The sequence below is a fragment of the Bison bison genome, unplaced genomic scaffold, assembly GCF_000754665.1.
Source record: "Bison bison bison isolate TAMUID 2011002044 unplaced genomic scaffold, Bison_UMD1.0 scf7180017864466, whole genome shotgun sequence".
NCBI lineage: Eukaryota > Metazoa > Chordata > Mammalia > Artiodactyla > Bovidae > Bison > Bison bison.
The window spans coordinates 11,751,274-11,771,952 of NW_011495027.1; the positions used below are offsets into that span (position 1 = coordinate 11,751,274).

Consider the following 20,679-nt stretch of genomic DNA (forward strand, 5'->3'; position numbering starts at 1 on the left):
CCTACTGAAGCCCTTACAGGTTTCCCTGGTAGCTCAGCTGGTAAAGAATCCACCTGCAATGCAGGAGACCCTGGTTTGATTCCTGGGTCAGGAAGATCCCCTGGAGAAGTAATAGGCTACCCACTCCAGTATTCTTGGGCTTCCCTGGTGGCTCAGATGGTAAAGAATTCACCTGCAATGTGGGAGACCTGGGTTCAACCCCTGGGTTGGGAAGATCCCCTGAAGGAGGGCATGGCAACCCACTCCAGTATTCTTGCCTGGAGAATCCCCATGGACAGAGAAGCCTGGCCAGCTACAGTCCATAGCAAAGAGTTAGACACAACTAACAAAGAGTTAGACATGACTGAGCAACACACTGAGATCCTGCAAGTTGTCTTGCCCTAGTTATTGAATTTCATACTTCCAATAAAACCACATTTTATTTATGCTAAGTCAGATTTGTTTCTGTTATTTGCAACCATGACATCTTAGCCAGGAATCTTAGGAGCTGAGGACAGTTTCTTTCAGACATGAATTTTAGGTTTAGAAGTCATGGTTCTTTTGTTGTATGCTATTCATCATTACCATTTTGTTTATAATATTAAATCATGAGGGTTTATATGAAGACTTAGTCTACTTGGAACTATGATGAGATTGAGCAGTCATTGTGAGGGACTTGTTCTCAAAAAGCTTTTCTTCTGTGTTATGTTAAGAGTCTTGACTTGTATATTAAAAATACTTCTACGAGACAGTGTGGAAAAATGCTTGAGTGTTCCAGAGGGGAAACTCATTTCAGAAACAACCTCAGTTTCTTTACCTGGGAAGTAGTGCTAATAATATTGTCATCATATAATGTGAAGAAGAGCAAATTACATTAAATGAAATAGATGAGAGAACACATGGGTGGTGAGAGAGGCAGACTTTGGCTCAAATCCTACTCTGCCTCTCATTAGCTGTATGGATTTGGCAGATCAATCTCCTAGAGCTTGCGTAGGCTCATCTAAAAAGTGGGGGTAAGAGTAGATACTTCAGAGGATTATCTTGAAAGCTTTTTTTTTTTTTGTCGTGGTAACTTGACAAATATCAGCGCTCCTCCCAAACCTATTATGTCTTTTCAGCCTTATCTGTTTGCCATGGGTGGGTTGCAGAGTCACAGGCTTTGCCATGTGATTATTACAGCTTAGGTAGCTGGAGGCTATGAACTAAGTTGACAGTTTGAGAACGGGGAGGACTCAGCCGAGTCCATCTGAAATACGGTCTCTCAGAATGACCATGCAGGTGCACACAAAGCCTTTTGTATAGCTGTTAAGATGAAGGGTGGCCCAGCTGTGTGTGTGTGTGTGTGTGTGTGTGTGTAAATATTGGTCTCCTGAAACTCACTTTAGTCATTTGGTGTCTGAAAACTGGTTGAGCATCTTTGAGTAGGGTCTCTGAGCTGAAGGCACTTGGGAGGGGAGGCAGTGGGGCCCCCGTCTTTGAGTCCCACCTTAATGGCACTATATAAACATGCTGTGGGGCATCCTAGGCCAGTAGGCCGCACAGAACCAATAGGTAGGGTTTTTGTTGTAATTTTTGTTTATGCCAGGTGGAAATTCTTGATTATAAGACCAAGAAATGGCTGTGTTTTCCAGACAAGGCAGCAAACCCAATTTTCTAGCAACTCATTAATTATAAATATTTTTGATACCTATGTTGAAACGTACCCTTCAAGTAAACATATCAAGTTAGATATTAGATTAGATCTTTTTAGGTACCAGTTACATACTCACAAATGTTATTAGACCTCTCTCTCACACATGCACACACACACACACATGTGCACAAATTATATTTACATGTGTTTGGCAGATTTCCCCAGTGGTACAGTGGTGAAGAGTCTGCCAGGGGACATGGGTTCAATCCCTGGTCCGGGAAGATTCCACATGCTGTGGGGCAACTAAACCCATCCACCACAACTACTGAGCCCAGGCACTCTAGAGCCTGTTCCACAAAAAGAGAAGCCACAACAAGGAGAAAGAAGCCTGCACCCCTCAACTAGAGAGCAGCCCCCACTCACTGCAAATAGAGAAAGCCTGAGCACAGCAATGAAGACCCAGAGCAGCCACAAATTAATAAATAAATTTAAGATAAATAAATGTTTATAGACTAGAATCTGACTGGCAAGTTAACACAGAAAAGCCAAAATATTTGAGGTAGTCCCCCTGATCCAAATGCAATCACCTTCTAATGGCTATTTAAAGTACCTGAACAAGATTATTTTTCTTCTCTAGATCCCCACTGGGGTCCTGCCAGGTGGTCAGTGAGGCTCCATCACAGAAAATACTAGTCAGGATTCAGCTGGCAAAGGGGCAATCCTGTAAGCATAAGCCAACAGCATTATTCGGGGAGTATTCAGGAAACATATGTCCCAGGCTAGAGTCTGGTGCCTGGGCAGTGGCAGAGCTGAGCTGGGAGGACTTTGGCTGGGGCTAAGAGTGGGGCCAGCCTGACCACATGAAGGTCTCTTGGTCATTTCAGACCTGCTCATTGGAGTAGCTGCTTGGCACAGGGAGCCAGAAGATGCCCAAGACAGGATTCTTGCCCTTTGAGATGGTAGAATATGAAACAAAATGTTACAGATCACAGCATGGTCCAACTTTGGAAGAGCTGTGACTTTTGCTCTGGAAGAGGCACGGGAAGGTGGACAGGTTCTGGGACTAAAGGCTCACTGGGCTTGGATCTAGGTGTGGGTGTGGGTGGTGAGTTGGGGTGAACATCACCCAGCCTCCTATGCTGTCAGCCAACATCAGTCCGCCTGAACGTTTTACCATGGTCAGAATCATCAGATTATAAGAAGGCAGTTTTTGCAGAACTGCTGCTTGACTGATTCAGCAGTTCCAGGAAATGAGTGTGGCTTTGGTTGGAATGTCATTGTTGTAGCCATCACAAAATATTTATCAGTGTATTTATTGCCATTGGCTGCAAGAAACTAGGCCATGCTAATCAGGATGGGTTCAGCTCTCTGAGGTGACATTATTGGCATTCCAGGGGAAAACGCTGATGTGGCTTGCACCCAAATTCCCCTGGGTCTTTATTAACCAAATGAGCACAGGTTCTGTCCTGTCAGGAGCTTCTGTAGCACCAACAAGACTAGACATGGGTCTGCTCCACCCGTCTGCCCCTTTAAGAGTCTGTGTCCTCCAGCATTCAGAAGTTCATCAGTGGACCTGGAGCCCCAAAGCTTTCCTGCTTTCACAACCAGTACCTCTTGTTGCCCTGGATTTGGAGCTACAAAACGTTCAGAACAATAGGCCAGGAGCACTCAGGCATAACTTTCCCAGTGGACTCCCTTCTTAGGAGACTATCTCTTTCAGAGCCAACTCTGAGCGCTCCAGGCCCTGGGCAACAGAAGGTTACTAGGGGATTATCAAAGGATTAGGGGCTTTTGCTGAGTGAGCACGTATGCATACTTTCTGCCAGAGCGACTTTTCTGAAACAGATTTGATCATGCCACCCCTCTATGACTCCCCGTCTCCTGTAACTGTATTCAGAAAAGTACTGCCCAAGCATACTCTGCATCAGATTTACTCAGCAGAGGGAGAGGTTATTAAAATGCAGATTCCTGGGTCCACTGCCTGACCTGTTGAATCTAATGTTCTATGTGCAGGGTTCAGGAGCCATAGTTAAAAATGGGGTCCCTCACTGACTCTTATGTACACCAAGAATCAAGATACATTACAGGATTAAGTCCAAACTGCTTAGCCAGGAAGACAAAGCCCACCAGAATGTGGGTATGCCTGCCTCTATCTTCTCATCCCTCCTGGAAGCACTTATCCACCCCACCCTGCCACGTCTAGACAAACTGATGCACAGAATTAGGGTCTCCCTCTACCTAATGCTCCCATTGCTTAAAACACTCTCCCTCCACTACCTCCCCTTCCCCATGTTACTCTTTTATTATTATTATTTTTTTATTTTTATTAAACTATTCTGTCCTTGAGCCTAAGTCTTTGCACTCAAAAAGAAATTGAATGCATATATATCCAATGGTAATTCACAAGCAAGGGGAAGCTATATAAACTCTGTGTAACTTATGTGAAGAGCTAGCATATTTTCAAATTATTAACAGCATATATTAAAATAATAATTCAGGATTATAAATAAGTGTAATTGAAAGCACACTCAGAAAGGCTTTATAAATAAGATGCATAAGTTACTCTTTTATTCTTAATGGTTCGCTCCGCTGCTGCCTCCTCTAGGCGCCTCTTAGCAGCGTCCACACTGACTCCTAACCATCTGGGACTTGTCTTTCTTCCCACTGGACTCTGAGCTCCACAAGTTGGGACTGTGTCTTGTCCTGGTTCCCAGTGTGCTATGTTCCCTGGCCCTTAGTAGAGGCTCAGAAACAGTTGAGAATATATCAAAATTTCAAGTTAGAGGCACTGCAGGCTTGGGTCTACTTGAGTTGAGCACATCTTCTTAACAAAACCCAAATATTGGTGGTAGTAGTTGTTTTTAAATTCTGGTCTCTTAAAGACAACAATGGAGGGACTTCCCTGGTGGTCCAGTGGCTAAGACTCCGTGCTTCCAACGCAGAGGTCCTTGGTTCGATTCCTGCTCAGGGAACTAGATCCGATATGCTGCAACTGCAACTAAAGATCATTCTTACCACAATGAAGACCTCCAGATTCTGCGTGCTGCAACTAAGACATGGTGCAGCCAAATAAATATTTTTTAAAAAGACAGGAATGGGAATAATAAATTAAGTAATAAACCCGAACTATGAGATTAATTATATACACTTTACTATAAATTGTTAGGCATTATATATGCAACAAATTTCAGATGGGGGTACAATCACAATTTGATTACGTCCCATCTGTGCAAAATCCCATTCAGGGGGCCAGATTTAGATGATGAGGGTGTTGAATAGGTGGGCAGCTGCTGGGAGTTGAGGAACCCAGGGCTGAAACTAAGATAGGAGTCAGGACCTCCAAGGAGAAAGGAGTCAGAGGTCTGGGTCAGCACTAGCAGGCATACCGAGGGTTGGGGCTTCCAAGATTAAGTATCCTTACCAAAGCCTGAAGGCAGCAGTTTGTAGAGCCATGAACACCACCATTATCAAGAGTTATGATCTGGATGAGAAGTGGGCCAAGAATGTGAAAAGTCTGGAAAAGGCAGGCTGGCACTGTTCTCCAGGAGCCCTTGGAACAGCGTGATGGTCTCCGGGATGGGGTTTTATAGTGAAGGCCCTGCTTTAAGAAGGTCAACTGAAGGTAGCTATGGGACCTAGACATAGGTTCATGGGAACATGACACCTTGGGGAAGGTGGGCATCTGGACAGGATGGTCAGGTAGCCCTGATAAAATTCTTACCAGCCTCCTTCCCTCCTTCCTTTAAAAATAAAGCTGTTTGTTTCTCACGGTTCTGGAGTCTGGACGGTCTGTGATCAGGGTGTCAGCATGGGAGCGTTCTCGTGAGGATCCTCTTCTGGGCTGTATGCTGCTGACTTACTGTATCTTCGTGTGGCCGAGAGCAGAGAAGGGAGTACATACAATTATTACTTCACTTTGTAGATGAAGAAATGCAGGCACAGAGATGTTAAGCATCTTGCCCAAAGTCACACAACTAGGAAGTGGTGGAAGCTGTCTCTTCCCTGGCCACAATAATTCTGACCCTGAGATTCTGGAATTTCATGGTTCTAGGATGTCTAAGGGAGAAGGCAATGGCACCCCACTCCAGTACTCTTGCCTGGGAAATCCCATGGATGGAGGAGCCTTGTAGGCTACAGTCCATGGGGTCGCGAAGAGTTGGACACTACTGAGCAACTTCACTTTCACTTTCACTTTCACGCATTGGAGAAGGAAATGGCAACCCACTCCAGTGTTCTTGCCTGGAGAATCCCAGGGACAGGAGCCTGGTGGGCTGCCGTCTATGGGGTCGCACAGAGTTGGACACGGCTGCCGTGACTTAGCAGCAGCAGGATGTCTAAGAATCTACAACTCTTAAGGTCCTGGTGGCCCCAAATTCCATCAGCTTGAAGATCTTAAAATTCTCAGATTCCAGGTTGAAAAAGCAAATGCCTGGCATCCGTGGGAGTGGGGGCCCAGGCTGTAAGGGGAAAGGAAACTTTTTTGTTCTCTCTGGCTCTGCTACTGACCACAACTTCAGTGGTTTTAGATAAGGCCAGCATCCCTTTTCCCGCTCTGGCTAACCTTAAGTAGTGACATTTTCATCGGTGTTCTCCAAAATGAAGTCATTTCATGAAGTGGTGAGCCTCCAGGTCTGCATGTTTGGAGTTTTAGGCACACTCTGAAAACTGTGCTCCTCTTTACAGTGAGGGGTCCCTGAACACTGCTGCCTGTTTTATCTCTGCGCCCTTTGTTTTTCAACCTTGGCCTGATGGAAAGCTCATGTTTGGCCTTCTTGGATTAACCGAGTCTCTTCCCAGAGCTCCAGGGAGTGTCAGCACTGGAGTGTTATTCTGAATGGCTTCTTTAGCTTTCTTAAGTTCTTTTGTCTTATTTCCAGTTTGGCCTGTATCTGCCATTCTTCTCATCTCCTCAAAAGGTTGAATGAACAGTGTTTGTTCATGGGATATCCCATGGAACCATGCTGTTGGAGAGCATCAGAGAGGCAAATTGTTTCTGTGTCCTCCAGCCTCTGTCCCGGGCCCTGGTTCTCCCTGCGTGGCTGTGTGCATGACCTTGGGCATGTACCTGTCTCCAGGTGGGTATGGCCTCCCTTACCCCAGTCCCACTACACACAGTTTCATCATCATTTCGATCTCGTCTCTAGCCAACCCTGCTGTTTCAAGCCCAGAGTTTGTTTCTCCTCGTGTTTTCAGCACTGCAGTGCTCTTTGCTGGTTATTGTAGATGTACCATGTTTTTGAGAACAGGGTGTGACAAGTATATACATGAAATTTTTGGCCTTTTCTTGAGACTGGTCTGTTTCTCTGGTGCTTTTTTAATTTAAAAGAGTAGGAGGTATGAGTGCAGGCTGCAGACACGACTGGGATCATTAAGACTTGAGTCTGATCCAATCTCTGACATTGAGTCTCCCTCTGGCCTTCTTTAAATTTTGAATGAAATCTGTAATGAAGGGTCCAGAAGTTTCTTGGGGGATATGCTAAATATTGTTGAAAATACTAATTATTGAAAATATCTTCCTTTGGCAAGTTACAAATTTCTGTTTTGCAAGTCCAGGGTCAGATACCCTCTGCTTGAGCATCATCAGATAGCTGACTCATTTTTTATCAAAACAGGAATATTATGGGCATTCATTACTTGTAGCTATTAAAAAAAAACACACAAAAAAAACTCCTGAGCAAATTCAAGTAGAATGTGGTTATGAAAACCAAGGTCCATTGCCAAAAAAGATGTGTGTGTGTGTGTGTGTGTGTGTGTGTGCGCGCGCGCGCATGCATGCTCTAGGCCATGTGCTGTGTTGTATAACACCTGATCCTTGACCTCTGGATGTTATCTGATGAGTAGCTGGTTGGATTTGGGTCATTATGTGCTTTGGGAACAGTTTATAGCCTTGTTGGGAACTACATGACTATGGAGTTTCAATCTTGCTTGAAGAACAGTCTCATCCCCTGGTCCATCTGATACTGCCAAGCTCGATTGCAGGGCCAGCAGTCTTGCCTACTGTGTCTCTAGAGAAATGGTTGTGAATGATCAGCAAGGAGTGGAGCTCATGGCCAGTCATCCCAGACTTGCTGGGAGGGTTTCCAGCACTTGTGAGGACATCTATCTTTCCACACTGAGGTTTACAGGCTTTCTCTGTTAAGGAACTTTAACATCCTAAGCAGCTGCTTGAGTTTTTTGGAGGGAATGTATGTATTATTTCCCCTCTAAGCCAGGCTGTTTCTTTGGGGCTGGCCCAGAGCCTAGTGCTGCCAGTTTATAGTCCCTAGTGGGTTGTTATAGCATTGGATTTGTCTGGAAGAGTCTATTTTTGGTTGTTGGGTGAATCAAAAATAGTATTTCTATCGCACCACTAAGTCAATCAAGCTAGGCTGCTGTAATGTAATGAAGACACAGACTAGTTTGGGCCACCTAATGGTATAGGGGAGTGGGCTGCGCTGCTGGGCAGTTCTGCTCTACATACACACTCAGGGCCTTCTATCTGTGGCTCTGCCATCCTGAATCCTTGAACTTGTCTCCACGGTTACCACAAAAATCAGGTTCCAGTCAGCAGAGCTGGGGAAAGCTCATGGAGGGGCACTTCTACTCCGCTGTCATGCCTGCCACTTCCATTCCATTCTGCTGAAGAGAGCTTAGTGACCAGGCCACACTTACCACAAGGCTGGAGAAGTGCTGACTCTGCCTGGGCAATTTGGCTCCAAGTCACTGGTCTGTTATTGTGGAAGAAATGAGTGGATGTAGTACATAGTTAGGAGCCTCTCCATAGCCTATTCTTTTAAGTCATTCGGCTACTTAATGAGTTCTGTGTTCAAAGCCTGGCCTCAAGGCCGCATTCATGAGTGTGAGGCCTGTGCACTTGTGCTTGATTTAATGCTCTGCTAACGGTGGCACTAGTGGTAAAGAATCCACCTGCCAGTGCAGAAGATGTAAGAGATGTAGCTCAATCCCTGGGTGGGGAAGATGCCATGGAGGAGGCAATAGCACCCCACTCCACTATTTTTGCTGGGAGTTGCAAAGAGTTGGACAATACTGAGCATCTGAGCACAACTGCCATCTTGAAATTCTAAATAATTTTCTAATAAGCTTTCATTTTGCACTGGGCCTCCAAAATTATGTAACTGATCCTGCCTGCCGTTTCCCAAATTAGCATTTTCATCCTACCTAGTTCAATATTAACCAAAAATCCATTTTATAGTAAGACAATCGTGAAAGTCATAGAAGGGATGGGATGCAAAGGCGAGTGAGATTCAGTATCTGGCATCCTCTGACCCAGCAGCAGGGTGGGATAAGTGGAGTAGCTGTCATTCAGAAGAGCCCTCAACACACTGCTGTGAATATTCCTGGGAGCAAAGGGTGGCCTCTGATAGAGGTGGTATTGTTAGGGGTAGTGGGTGGCAGTGTAAGATATTAGTTCTGGATAGGATAGTTTTTATTTGTTTTTATTTATTTGGCTGCCTGGAGTCTTAATTGCAGCACACAAGATCTTCGTTACACCATCCAGGATCTTTCTAAATGTGGTACGTGGACTCTCTAGTGGTGCACAGGCTCAGCAGTTGTGGCACGCAGGCTTAGTTGCTCCACAGCATGTAGGATCTTAGCTCCCTGATCAGAGATCAAATCTGCGTCCCTTGCACTGCAAGGCAGATTCTTTACCACTGGACCAACAGGGAAGTCCTGTGGATAGGATAGTTTTTAAATGAACTATTTCAAGCCTACAAAAAGTAGAGAGAGTAATCTTAAAAATACCTATGTATCCACCAGTTGGTTTTATCAACTCTTGACATATGACAATGCTTGCTTCAGATATTTTTAAGAAATTTGAATATTACACATACAGTTAGACCTTCCTTGCATCTCACCCTGAATGTCATTCCCTCCCTCATACCTAGAAGCAGTCACACCTGAATTTGGTGTTCATAATCCTCAAGCATAATATTCTTCACTGCACACACATGTATCTATAAATAATCTTTAGTGCTTTCACGTGTTTTAGATTTTATAAAAATGTCAGGGTACACTATTTAGTCATTAATTCAACAAATATTGATACTTACTGAGTGGCTCCTACGGCCAGGCACTGTTTTTAACACTGGGGATGGGAAATATGCTGGGCAGCTTCACCGAGTGGGCCATCATCATTGCTGGCATGCTGTGCTCTATCACCGAGCGTGCCAAGCAGCTCTGCCTGGGCATGCTAGAGATGCTCTCTGGGTCCCCAAATGAAGAGTCATGACCATTTGTACCAGCCCATGCCGGATATCTGTCATCTGTGAGGGCTGCCAAGGTGGGTGCAGTGATGCTGCAAGCTACCCCTACACTACCCATGACCCGGAGGAACCACGACTACATGCCTACTCAATTCAAGGGCAACACACCATTTCTCCATTCCATATAGCTAAGTTAAACCAGATGGCATCACTTTGCTGTGATTCGTGGTGAGACTGGATTTACCAGAATTGACTCCAGCTTTCCAGAGATAAAAGGCTATTAGGCAAGTTTGGATGCCTTTAGTCCAACCACCCACGAACGCACCATTCTAAATAGCTTAATTGGTTAGTCAGGGGCCAAGGCACCAACATTAATGAGATTTGCCAGATGTCCAGGGCCCAGATCAAAACTGCTGACCCAATGGAAGGCTGTCCTGGAAGGCAGATTGCTATCACTGATTCTGTGGCCAGTGTTAGTGTGGCCCAGAATCTAATCAATGCCAGGCTTTCCTCTGAGAAGGGCAGGTGCTGTAGCTAGAACAATGTAGGTTCACTCATAAACTTTTAATCTTGTGTCCATATAATCGAATTGTGTGATTTCTGGTCAGTGATTTTCAGGTTTTAAATTATTTCTAAGTGTTCAGTTTCTATACAACTTTTTATCATTTGCTAAAAATTTAAAAATCACATTCTCTGTTCAGCTGTTAATGCTGGGATTCGTATTTAGTTTCACAAGCTTTTCTGTTTTTAGTTTTGTTTTGGGCTTTTTGGCTCATGAAGTATAGTTATATTTGTTGATAAGAAATGTAAGAGCAGAATGTTACATTTAAGTTTAGTTCTGTAGTGCCAAGAATTTAAAAATTAAAAATGGTTTGGTTAACAACAACCAGAAAAAACAAGAAACTAAACAAAAATTTCTGCCCTCATGGAGTTTGTATTTAGGGGAGCAGAGAAACAATAAACAAGAAGAGAAAGTAAAAACATACAGTATGTTTGATAATATAACTTCCAAGGATTTAAGAAAAAGCATAGAAGTGGGTATGATGTCAGGATGGGGATGGGACAGTTGAAAATTTAGATTGAGTAGCCAGAGAAGGTCTTGCTATTACTATCCTGCTGCTGTTGGCTATTTTGCTAATCATTAAGTTTTGAGATTTATCTATTTTGAAATATATATTTTTAATTAATTCATTTCCACAGCTATATAGCATCCATTGCATGAATTGGAAACAATTCATTTAGTTCATTGCACTCTCTGGCCCCTTCAGAAAGTTTGATGACCCCCACATGAGAATGTGGGGATGTGAGAGTTGGATAAAGAAGGCTGAGCGCTAAAGAGTTGATGATTTCAAACTGGTGCTGGAGATGACTCTTGAGAGTCCCTTGGACTGCAAGGAAATCAAACCAGTCAATTCTAAAGGAAATTAACCCTGAGTATTCATTGGAAGGACTGATGCTGAAGCTGAAGCTTCAATACTTTGGTCACCTGATGTGAAGAGCTGGCTCACTGGAGAGACCGTGATGCTGTGAAAGACTAAAGGCAAAAGGAGAAGGGGGCGGCAGAGGACGAGATGGTTAAATACCATCACTGACTCAATGGACATGAGTCTGAGCAAACTCCAGGAGATAAGGGAGGACAGAAGTGCCTGGCGTGCTGCAGGCCATAGGGTCCCAAAGAGTTGGACATTGCTTATCAACTGAACAATAACGCATGAGAATATTAATACCACAGAGACATTGGCTGTATCTTGTGCCCTGCTTTAGACCCAGGATGTGGAGCACTGGATGCTCCTGCCCTCTTCTCCCTTCCTCTCTTATCTTTTCCTTCTCTAGCTGGCATTAGAGGATGGACTCAGCAGTCAGTATCATTCAAGACCACAGAGATTTCCAAGCTCTGGCGGAAAATGAGAATAGCACAATTGCAGAGCTGTGTGCCAGGGATCCTGTCAACTAGGTGCTGTGTGTGCAGTGCTTTGTAGATGACGTGTCCTTCCTGAAACTCACCACAAGCCAGGACTAAGGGATTTGGCTACAAGGTGTTGTGGTCCCTTAGGAAAGTTGCTAATGTGCTGAACCAAGAGGATGACTGGTTTGGCCAAAGCTTGACTGATGAGACACACATGTCTGAGCCTTGATATCAGACAGCTGCTTGAAAAGCTGAGTATGTGTCATGGTGAGCTTTGGGAAAGGCTCTGAGGAGAGTAGCTTTGAGGGATTCCCATATCATGTATGTCTCAATTCTTAAAGTAATAAACTAAGCAAAGAAACTGCTAAATAACGCCCTCCTTGGTGAGGCAGGCTCAACTATCAACTTCTTGGATTCCTTGGAGTCCTGTGTTGGACGGTGGTGATGCAGAGCCAGCTGCCCCATGGCTTACCCCTCTTTTCATCGCTTTCCTGCTTTCCCAAGGGCCCTCAGCCATGAGCAGACTTGAACCTGAGAGATCAAGGACCATCTATGACCCAGGAAAGAGGCCCACTGGGCCCTAGAGGCTGACTTTACACCAGCTGGGCAGGGAATTCTGGGTCTGATGGGCATGTGTCTTCAGACATGCGAGTGAAGTAACCAGAGAAGGACCAGAGTGAGGCCTGAAGGGAAGCCTGGATGGCCGGCCAAGTAGTTGAATCCTTCTGGGACTTGGTTTCCTTTTCTGTCAAAACAGTGTAAATCAAACAATTACATAAGGATTTCATCTTTGAAAATTTTTTTTTTTTTTTTTTAGCTCTACAAGCCTTTAAGTCTCTGAATCTGAAATTTCTAGTGCCTCTGCTTTCTTGAACTTGACAAACACCTTGGACAAATGTGGCAGCAGTTACGCCCTGTGGATACCAGGAGTCTTGTTCATCTCAGAGGACCTGCTGAGGCATTGAAGTACCACACTGAGGAAACCAAGCCCCAAATAGCCTGGGTCCAGAGGGCTGAGAGCTTCTGGGGCCTGTTTCAGGAAGGGGATACTGCCGTCCTTCTAGGGGAAAACCTTTCCCCTTTCTCCACAAGCCCCTCAGGCTGCTGGTGCTAACTTCCTCCTCACTGGTCCTGGTGCAAATACTTAGGCTGCCACAGAGACCCTTTCTCCCAAGCCCAGTGCTCTGCTGACCTGTTTTCTGCCCCACTTTCCTCTTCTTCTTTCTCTAGGAGATCTAGAGTAGCAGGAACAAACCAAGCTCTCTATGAGCTCTTTACTTAGACTGAAAGAGATCCTCTTAATCTCAGCTGTTCTAAAATCTTGAGTTCCCCAAAGAAGAACAGAAAATTAGAAAATATGGCAGCAAGTCATACTCCTGAAACACCTCCCAAGTGGTCTTGTTTTCTAAACTGACTCTTTCCATTTTCTCCTCCTCTTCTTTGTAAATCTCTCTTATTAAACCAGATTGGGAAAGTTTTCAATAAATTAAACATGTTCTTAGGAGATTTGGGTCTAGTTTCCAACTTGAATTCTCCTCAAACCCAGGCTAAGTATGTGCATGCCTCCTCCCTCTCGAGGCTTCCCTGCTTATGTTTCACGACTAGTATTTCAAAATTTTTATTTATTTATTTTTTGTGGTACCTTGTGGCTTGCAGGATTTAGTTCCTAGACCAGGGAACTAAACCTAGATGCAAATAATACCCAGCTGACAGTGGATAATGTCTACACGCATTGCCAGTTGGGTGTTGTCTCAAACCCTGTGAAGCAGCCTTGACATGGAACATCGAGACTAGCTCATTACAGAAGCTTGCTGTGACTGGCACTCCTGGGGCAATTACTCTCACATAAGCTCATGCAATGATGGCAAGCGTTATGGGTATAGGGAATGTCCAAAACTACACCAGATCGTGCACGCAGGGAGAGGAGTGAATTGGGATAGTTTGTTGAAAGTATGTTTGCACTTTATTTTCTCTTGAAAAATAACACACACATACATACACACACACAAAAAGCAGATCCACTTGAAATGAGAGCAGTATGGAGGCCACGGCCAGGAGGAAGACGGACCAAGGCTTCTCCTGTGGTCTGGACGAAACGCGTTTTGTACTCCTTGGTTGGGTAAGTTTCCCATCAGGTGTTTCAGGTGAGCGAGTCAGTTCCTGTTTCCTTCTGAAAAAGCCTCCATTTGGAGTCTACTGTGTGCCTCCTCTGTGTTCATTTCTGCTGCCAAGGGATTGCTTATGCTGGCTGGTGTGAATGACCATATGGCAAAGGCTCCTGCACTTTCAGCTGCCTACAGTTCTTTTTAAGCTGCAGCAGAAAACCTGGGCAGTGTAGAAGGAGATCAGGTGGACTCTCTTCATCTCGGTGTTCTGGTTCGATGGCTTTTAGACTTTAAGTTAAATAGCCGTCGGTCAAGCTCTGAAGGAAGCTCAGCTGAGGGCACTGAAGTCTATCAGATCATCCAAGTTTACAGGTTATGTTTATTTCCTTGTCTGTAATGTTTGGAGCCGATGATCCTGCAGGTTCTGACTCTACGATCCAGATGTTTTAAAGATTCATGCCCCACCATGCACGTACATGTTGACATGTGTGTTAGCCACACCCTCTGTAACATTTCTCATGGTGCCTTTGGTTTGTTTTTTTAGCCCAAGGAAGTTATCATGTCCTTACTGTCTTAAAAGCCAAGAAATCATAATTAAGGTCACCCTTGAGGTGCAGAATTCCCTTTGTCCACTTCCTATAGAAGAAAATTGTTTTGAAATGGGATAATGTAAACAAAAACATAATTACTATTTGTTTCATGACATTTACTTATGTACAATGCTCTGCAGGAGGGGTTTTGCAAAGCTTTATAAAGGTTGTATGTCACAGAGTCAGGGTTAGGTTTTGAACCACACATTTATTATGGAAAAATGCTGATTTAATAAATATACACTGCAGTAGGTTTTCTAGTATCTGTATGCTAAAATGTGACAGACAAAATAGAAAACGATCACATCTAGTAAGAGGGAAAGTTTGGAGTTAACTGCTGCAGATCACAGATCATGAATGCCCCTTGTCAGGTCCAGAGATGACCTGGTATTACCCCTTTATGAGGGCACATGCCAGCTGGGGGTGAGGAGATCACTGACAGTTTTAGGAAAAACTTTTGAAACCAAATTATGTATTTTGAGTTACAAAAGGAATTTGTAACTGCAACTACTTTCAAAGAATAATTTTCTGCTGGTGTAAACAGCAAATATAAGATTTATAAATCAGAAAGAATGGCTGGAAAATCTCAGCAGAACTAATTTTCCCTGGACAGATGCCTTTACGTAGGTATTTCTGGGCAAAGTCAGCCTTGCCAAGTAGCCATTAGGTCTCTGCTGGTCAAGAGAAATGGGGAAAATGCATCACAAATAGTGCCTTGGAAAGGAATGTTTCAATCATTACCTGCACTTGGTTTTTCTCGCAATCAGGAAACTGGAAGGAATGAGAACTTTATGGGAAATTAGGCTTATTGAAAAACATACTTTGATTTTATTTGATTTACTCTCCAGGTAAGTCAGGAGAGGATGGCTGAATTAATTTGATCCTTTAACACCCCAGGCTTAGGTCGCCTCCTCCAGGACTTTCTCCAGCTCTCTTTTGTTCTCTTTCTGGGGAACTGGGATGAATGTGTTCCTTACGTGGGTGCTGTGTTAGGGCAGGAATGTGGAGGCACGTATCCCAAGAGTTATGACAGGCCAGATACATACCTTTTACTGTTACTTCCTTCATCATCTTGAAATTTTTATAAAGAGCAAAGAGCCCTCTTCATAAAACAGAGAATGATTTTTAGCCAAATGAGACCACCAGTGAAATGAGTGCCAGTTAATTTCCTTACTTTGAAATTCAAACATAAGACCAGATGTATATGTCAAGTATCCCAACAACTGAAATATTTTAATATTCTCTCCTATCTTCCCTGCTTATTTCCAAAATCCAATTTTTTTTTTTGCTATAAGCAAAAATATATGAGAAAGTTCTTTTCAAAAATGTTCTCCGATACCATCCAAAAGTTTCCTGATTATAAAAGGAAGGTACACAGCTACCTTCGGCCCAGACAAGTGAGGAGTGGCAGGGAGGAGGTGAGGGCTGCTATGGGTGGGACTCTCTGCAGGAGGCATGTCTGGGGCCCCTGCAGGCCCAGTGTGTCAATTGGGTCCCTGAGCCAAGGATCTGCCCCAAGCAGTGGACAGGGAAGGGGTGGCAGGGGTACCTTGGCCTGTCGGCTGGCTCCTGCAGCTCGAGGGTGCAAAGGGAGGTCGTAAGTTTCATTCTGCTGTTTAGCAAAGTTCACAAATACCTGGAGGCAAGAGAAGGGCAAGAGTAGGTGGATAGTTCCAGAAAAGGGCGCCCTCTACCTACCCTCCCACCCACTCACTTTGTTGTTTCCCACAATTAATGTACAGCTCTGCTGGAGCAGCCTGTGTCCTGCCCAGGGCACAGGGCTTCTTCTTAGACTTGTGAGCTAAGCCAAAGGCGTGCCCACAAGAGGATTATGGGTAAACGAGGCAGAGTTTCAGCTAGTGGTAGCCTCCTAAACCTCTACAGGAATAACTAAAAAATCAAAACCAGGAAGACGGGAGCTGATCGCTCCAGTTTTCTATTCTCAATTCAATGTGCAGTGTGACCAACTCTTGTCTCTGCCTCCATCTATTTATGCTGGCAAGAAGGTGCTGGGAGCCAGCTCCTCAGAGAGTAAGCAGGGACTTGCCTGTTTCTACTGCTATGCTGAGTAATCTTTAAGGATATTTATTTTAAAAAGAACAAATAAAAACCAATGAAACCCAGAAACAAACATCCATATAGATGAATGGATAAACAAAACATTGTATATACATACAACTGAATATTATTCAACCTTAAAAAGGGAGGATATTCTGACACAGGCTCCCACATGGATTTACCTTGAGGGCATTATGTTAACTGAAATAAGCTAGACGCAGAAGGACAAATACTGTGTGATTCCATGTCTTCAAGGTATGTGGAGTAGTCAACAGAATGTAAAACAGTGGCCAGGGGAGCAGTTCTTGGGAGTTACTGCTTGATGAGTACAGAGTTTCAGTTTGGGAAGATGAAAAATTTCTAGAGATGGATGGTGGTGATGGTTGTACAACAATATGAATGTACTTAATGCCGCTGAAGTGTAATGCCACTTAAAAATGATAATTACATATATTTTACATACATATTTTACCACAATAAAAAATGATCACGTTAAAAAAACCTGACACATGGCACATACATTTATCAAAACTCACTGAATTGTACACTTTAAATAGGTGCATTCTATTGTATTTAAATTAAGCATCAGTAGAGATGATTTGAAAGGAAAAAAGGGCCATCGCCACAAACTGGGAGGGAGAAAAAAACATCATAATGTTGTGAGGAAGAATGCTGTAAAAAAGTCAGTGAAGTCTGTTGATGACTGAAATACTCTTAGAAAACCATTTCTGAGTTTCCAAGTTTGCCCTAATGGACAGAGGGACTTGGCACCTGGGCACATCCTCCCTTGCCCTTGTGTAGATTCCAGCTGAGCTGGGCACTGCAGCCCAGGCTTTGCCCAGCTGGGCACCCCCCAGCCTTGCCTGGTCCAGTGTGGTCTGCGTGACCGAGTACTCCTCGATGAGCAGGCTGTCCTTGTGGGAGACGAGCAGCCGGAAGATCCTGGCCAGGGAGGAGGAGGAGACCTGGAACTGCAGCATGTTGTAGTGCCGCTCCCTCTGGACGCTGCCTGGGAAGTTGCCCTGGAAGAACTGCTCCACGGGACCCAGGTCAGGAAGCAAGTCGTCCTTTGGGGATCTGATTTTCATCGTGACAATGTAGCCGTCTCCAAACCTGGGGGATGCACATGGCGGTGTGGAACAGGCCTATTAGCAGCTGGATCTAAGGAAATCCTGAAATGAGGACTAGACTTATCACAAATATTGGGGATTAAAGGCCCATACTATAGATCTTGAGAAGAGAAGGAAGCAGCTACCCACTCCAGCATTCTTGCCTGGGAAATCTCATGGACAGAGGAGCCTGGTGGGCTCCATGGGGTCGCAAAAGAGTCAGACACAACCTAGCAACTAAACCAAAATAGATCTTGTGTGCATGTTTAAAACTAGGACCAAAAGGGCCATGATGGTTCCTGGAGAGGTGGTTTGACACTAGTTTTTAGAGGTCTTAATGCCTCATGTGGTGAAGTAGGTCTCCAGGTCTATGTCACACCTTCCTGTGTCCACCTTCTGGAGACACAGGTGTTCCCTGCTCCATTCCCTTTAATGTATGTGCTGAAGTCAAAGGTTGTCTGAGCCCTGTGCAGAGATCACAGGCTGCCCAGGGCTTCCTCAGAGGTGGAAAGACTGCCTGGGCCTTTAAGAGACTGGCCTGGTGGGAGAAAAGGCTTGGGAAGGCAGTGCTTCCCTGGGGAAGCTTCCAGAACAAATGGAGCTGCCAGGTCCAGGGCCATGGATGTCTCCCTCCTTCACTCACCAGGTCACTCGCATGTGGATAAATGGTCCACTAGAGAGTGAGTGCATGGCCAGATGGCATCCCTTCACACTTACCTCATGGTGTAATTATTTCAGTGCTCCATCCAGGTTCCAGGGTTGTTTCCCTTTACAATAAAGTGCCTTTACCTTTCACCCCCAGAAAAGTGACCATCCCTCACACAGGAATGTTCCCACTCACCTGCTCTCCTACAGGAAACTGAGGACTGAGAGGGAAAGGGGGTAGGGAGCATCCGTTCTCCAGCAGGTGGACACTGGAAGCTGCTGACATGGGTCTGGTGACCTCACATGCTGAAGTCCCTGTATAGTGTCCAAGCTGTAGTTACCCAAGACATTATGGGTCTAGTGCCCAGATGCAGCTAACCTATTAGACCTTCACCTCAATTGTTGTTGCATGTGATGCGTTTGAAGCCTGATGTGTGCTGTGCAAGACACTCCCCTGGAACATCGAGGCGAAGTGTCTTGGCACAGATGCAGTGGGTTATGTGTTCCTCCTTTCACCAACTGCCATGGTGACTTTTTCTATTCTGGGCTCTCAAAATGTGTTTGATAAATAAGTAATAATTTAAAGTCCACCCTTCCTAGTTTATAAAACATATCAGAAGGCAAGGGAGTATGGCATTATTATCCAAATCTTATTTTAAGTGATTGTCCACTTTGGCACACAAACTGTTATTAATAACACGTTATTTATAGCAGTTTACAGTTTATCAGGACAGGATAATCCTACTAAAGATTACTGGCATTGCTGGTTTGTCATATAATACGTGGTTATTTCCCAAACTCAAAAGCATATGATTCTGTATTTTCCAAATCTCCTGTAAATATGTTATAATACTTTCATAATTTAAAAAATAAAAAAGAAAGAGAAAAAAAAGCATATGACATGCCAGAAAGAAACTGACTGTTCAGGCTGTTTGGTCTCTGGATTGCTCCTATGTTGGTTGTGGACTCATTAAATAGGTCACGGGTTCTGGACTGTTGGGATAAGTGGTGTGATAATGAGGCAGTAGTAATGACCCTCTCTCATCCCAACTGGGCTCTGCATTTTCCCCTTTCAGAATTCCCATCTGGAGCCTCAGCAAGCCTTCAGCCACAGGCCGTTAGCCCAATAAAGAAGAGCTACATTCAGCACACTGGTTTTCTCCACCTGCTGCTGCAGAATCAGGCTCAGATACCTCTGCCCATGGCATGGGGGAGCAGCAAGACATCTCACGTGTCAGAAAAGAGCACAGGGCCTTGTTGACTCCCCACTTCTCCCCCGAAGGTAACAAAGGCAACCCCCCACAACATCCTTACTTGGACTTGAGGTGCTGGATGGTGCCCAGACACTGAAAGGCGCCCTTCACCATGATGGCCAGCCGGGTACACAGGGCCTCGCACTCTTCCATGCTGGGGGCAGGGAGAGAGCAGGTGAGGGCTGAGAGGACTGGACTCCATCACCCGCCTGCCCCACCTCAGCCCCTGGGAATCTCTTGCCTGTGGGAAGTGAGGACCACGGCTCTCCCTTCTCTGATGATGCCCATGATAGTGTTCCACAGCATGCGGCGTGCCTGGGGGTCCATGCCTGTGGTGGGCTCATCCTGCGGGGAGGCAGAGGGCAGAGGGCCAGGCTGGGAGCCAGCCTCCCCCAGTTCCTGCACCCTCCTTGGCTGCACCTTCCTCTCTGAGCAACATTGCTCTCTGGCAGATAGTGCACAAAGTCACTCCCCAGTGGGCAAGAGCCAGGGAAGGGAGCACAGGCCATGGAAGGCAGGGGGCGAATCAGGAGCGTGAAGAAACATCAGCACGCCTCTAGATCTGTAGCCCATGAATGACTTAAAATTCATTAAAACAATGATAGAACTATTTTTAAAAAAGAAAAGAAAATTCTCTACATGTGCTTGCAAGGAGGCAGGAAGAAAGCTCAGGTGACTTTTCAGGGTCCCTTCAAGACCCATGCCCTCATGAACCCCAGACTGCCTGGGAAAAGGGCCTTGGGCCTGGTCTAGCTTTGGCGAGAACCACATGAGCCTTTGCTCCAGGCCAGCGCTCCTGTCCAATTAGGACCTCAAAGAGGCAACCCACTCCAGTATTCTTGCCTGGAGAATTCCATGGACAGAAGAGCCTGGCGGGCTACAGTCCATAGAAAGAGTTGGACATGACTGAGCGACTTTCACCTTCACAGTCCTCCTCAGGCAGAAGTAAGTTTTGACCAGTCACTGACATTCTGCAGAAGGGCTGAATTTCCCTGCTGTGAGCCTAAAGCCCCACTAGAGGCTTCCCAGGAACTCAAAGTAATACTGTGTATTGACTCTGGTTTCCCCCAAGAGCTGTGAATCAAACATTGGACTGATTCACTCAACATGAGCAGTATAGGAACAACCCAGACAGAGACTGCTGCAGTTCCTAAATCTGCTGGCTCAACCACAGAGATGCAGCCCTCGGCTCTCACA

General features: G+C 45.0%; 1 protein-coding gene and 1 pseudogene across 1 annotated transcript in view; one reads left to right on the forward strand and one right to left on the reverse strand.

Annotated features, from left to right (window-relative positions):
- Positions 1-9,704: 9,704 nt before the first annotated feature.
- On the forward strand, positions 9,705-10,354 carry LOC105003376 (annotated as a pseudogene).
- A 3,351-nt stretch (positions 10,355-13,705) lies between these two features.
- The window catches only part of ABCA4 (ATP-binding cassette, sub-family A (ABC1), member 4), a 132,401-nt gene continuing 125,427 nt past the window's right edge, over positions 13,706-20,679 (reverse strand). The window contains exons 43-47 of the mRNA XM_010860511.1: positions 19,724-19,827; positions 19,544-19,636; positions 17,339-17,588; positions 15,967-16,053; positions 13,706-14,463 (exon numbers count right to left, since the gene is read on the reverse strand). Of these exons, the coding sequence (XP_010858813.1) occupies positions 14,428-14,463; positions 15,967-16,053; positions 17,339-17,588; positions 19,544-19,636; positions 19,724-19,827 (570 nt within the window). The 3' untranslated portion in view covers positions 13,706-14,427. The remainder of the gene's footprint in view (positions 14,464-15,966; positions 16,054-17,338; positions 17,589-19,543; positions 19,637-19,723; positions 19,828-20,679) is intronic.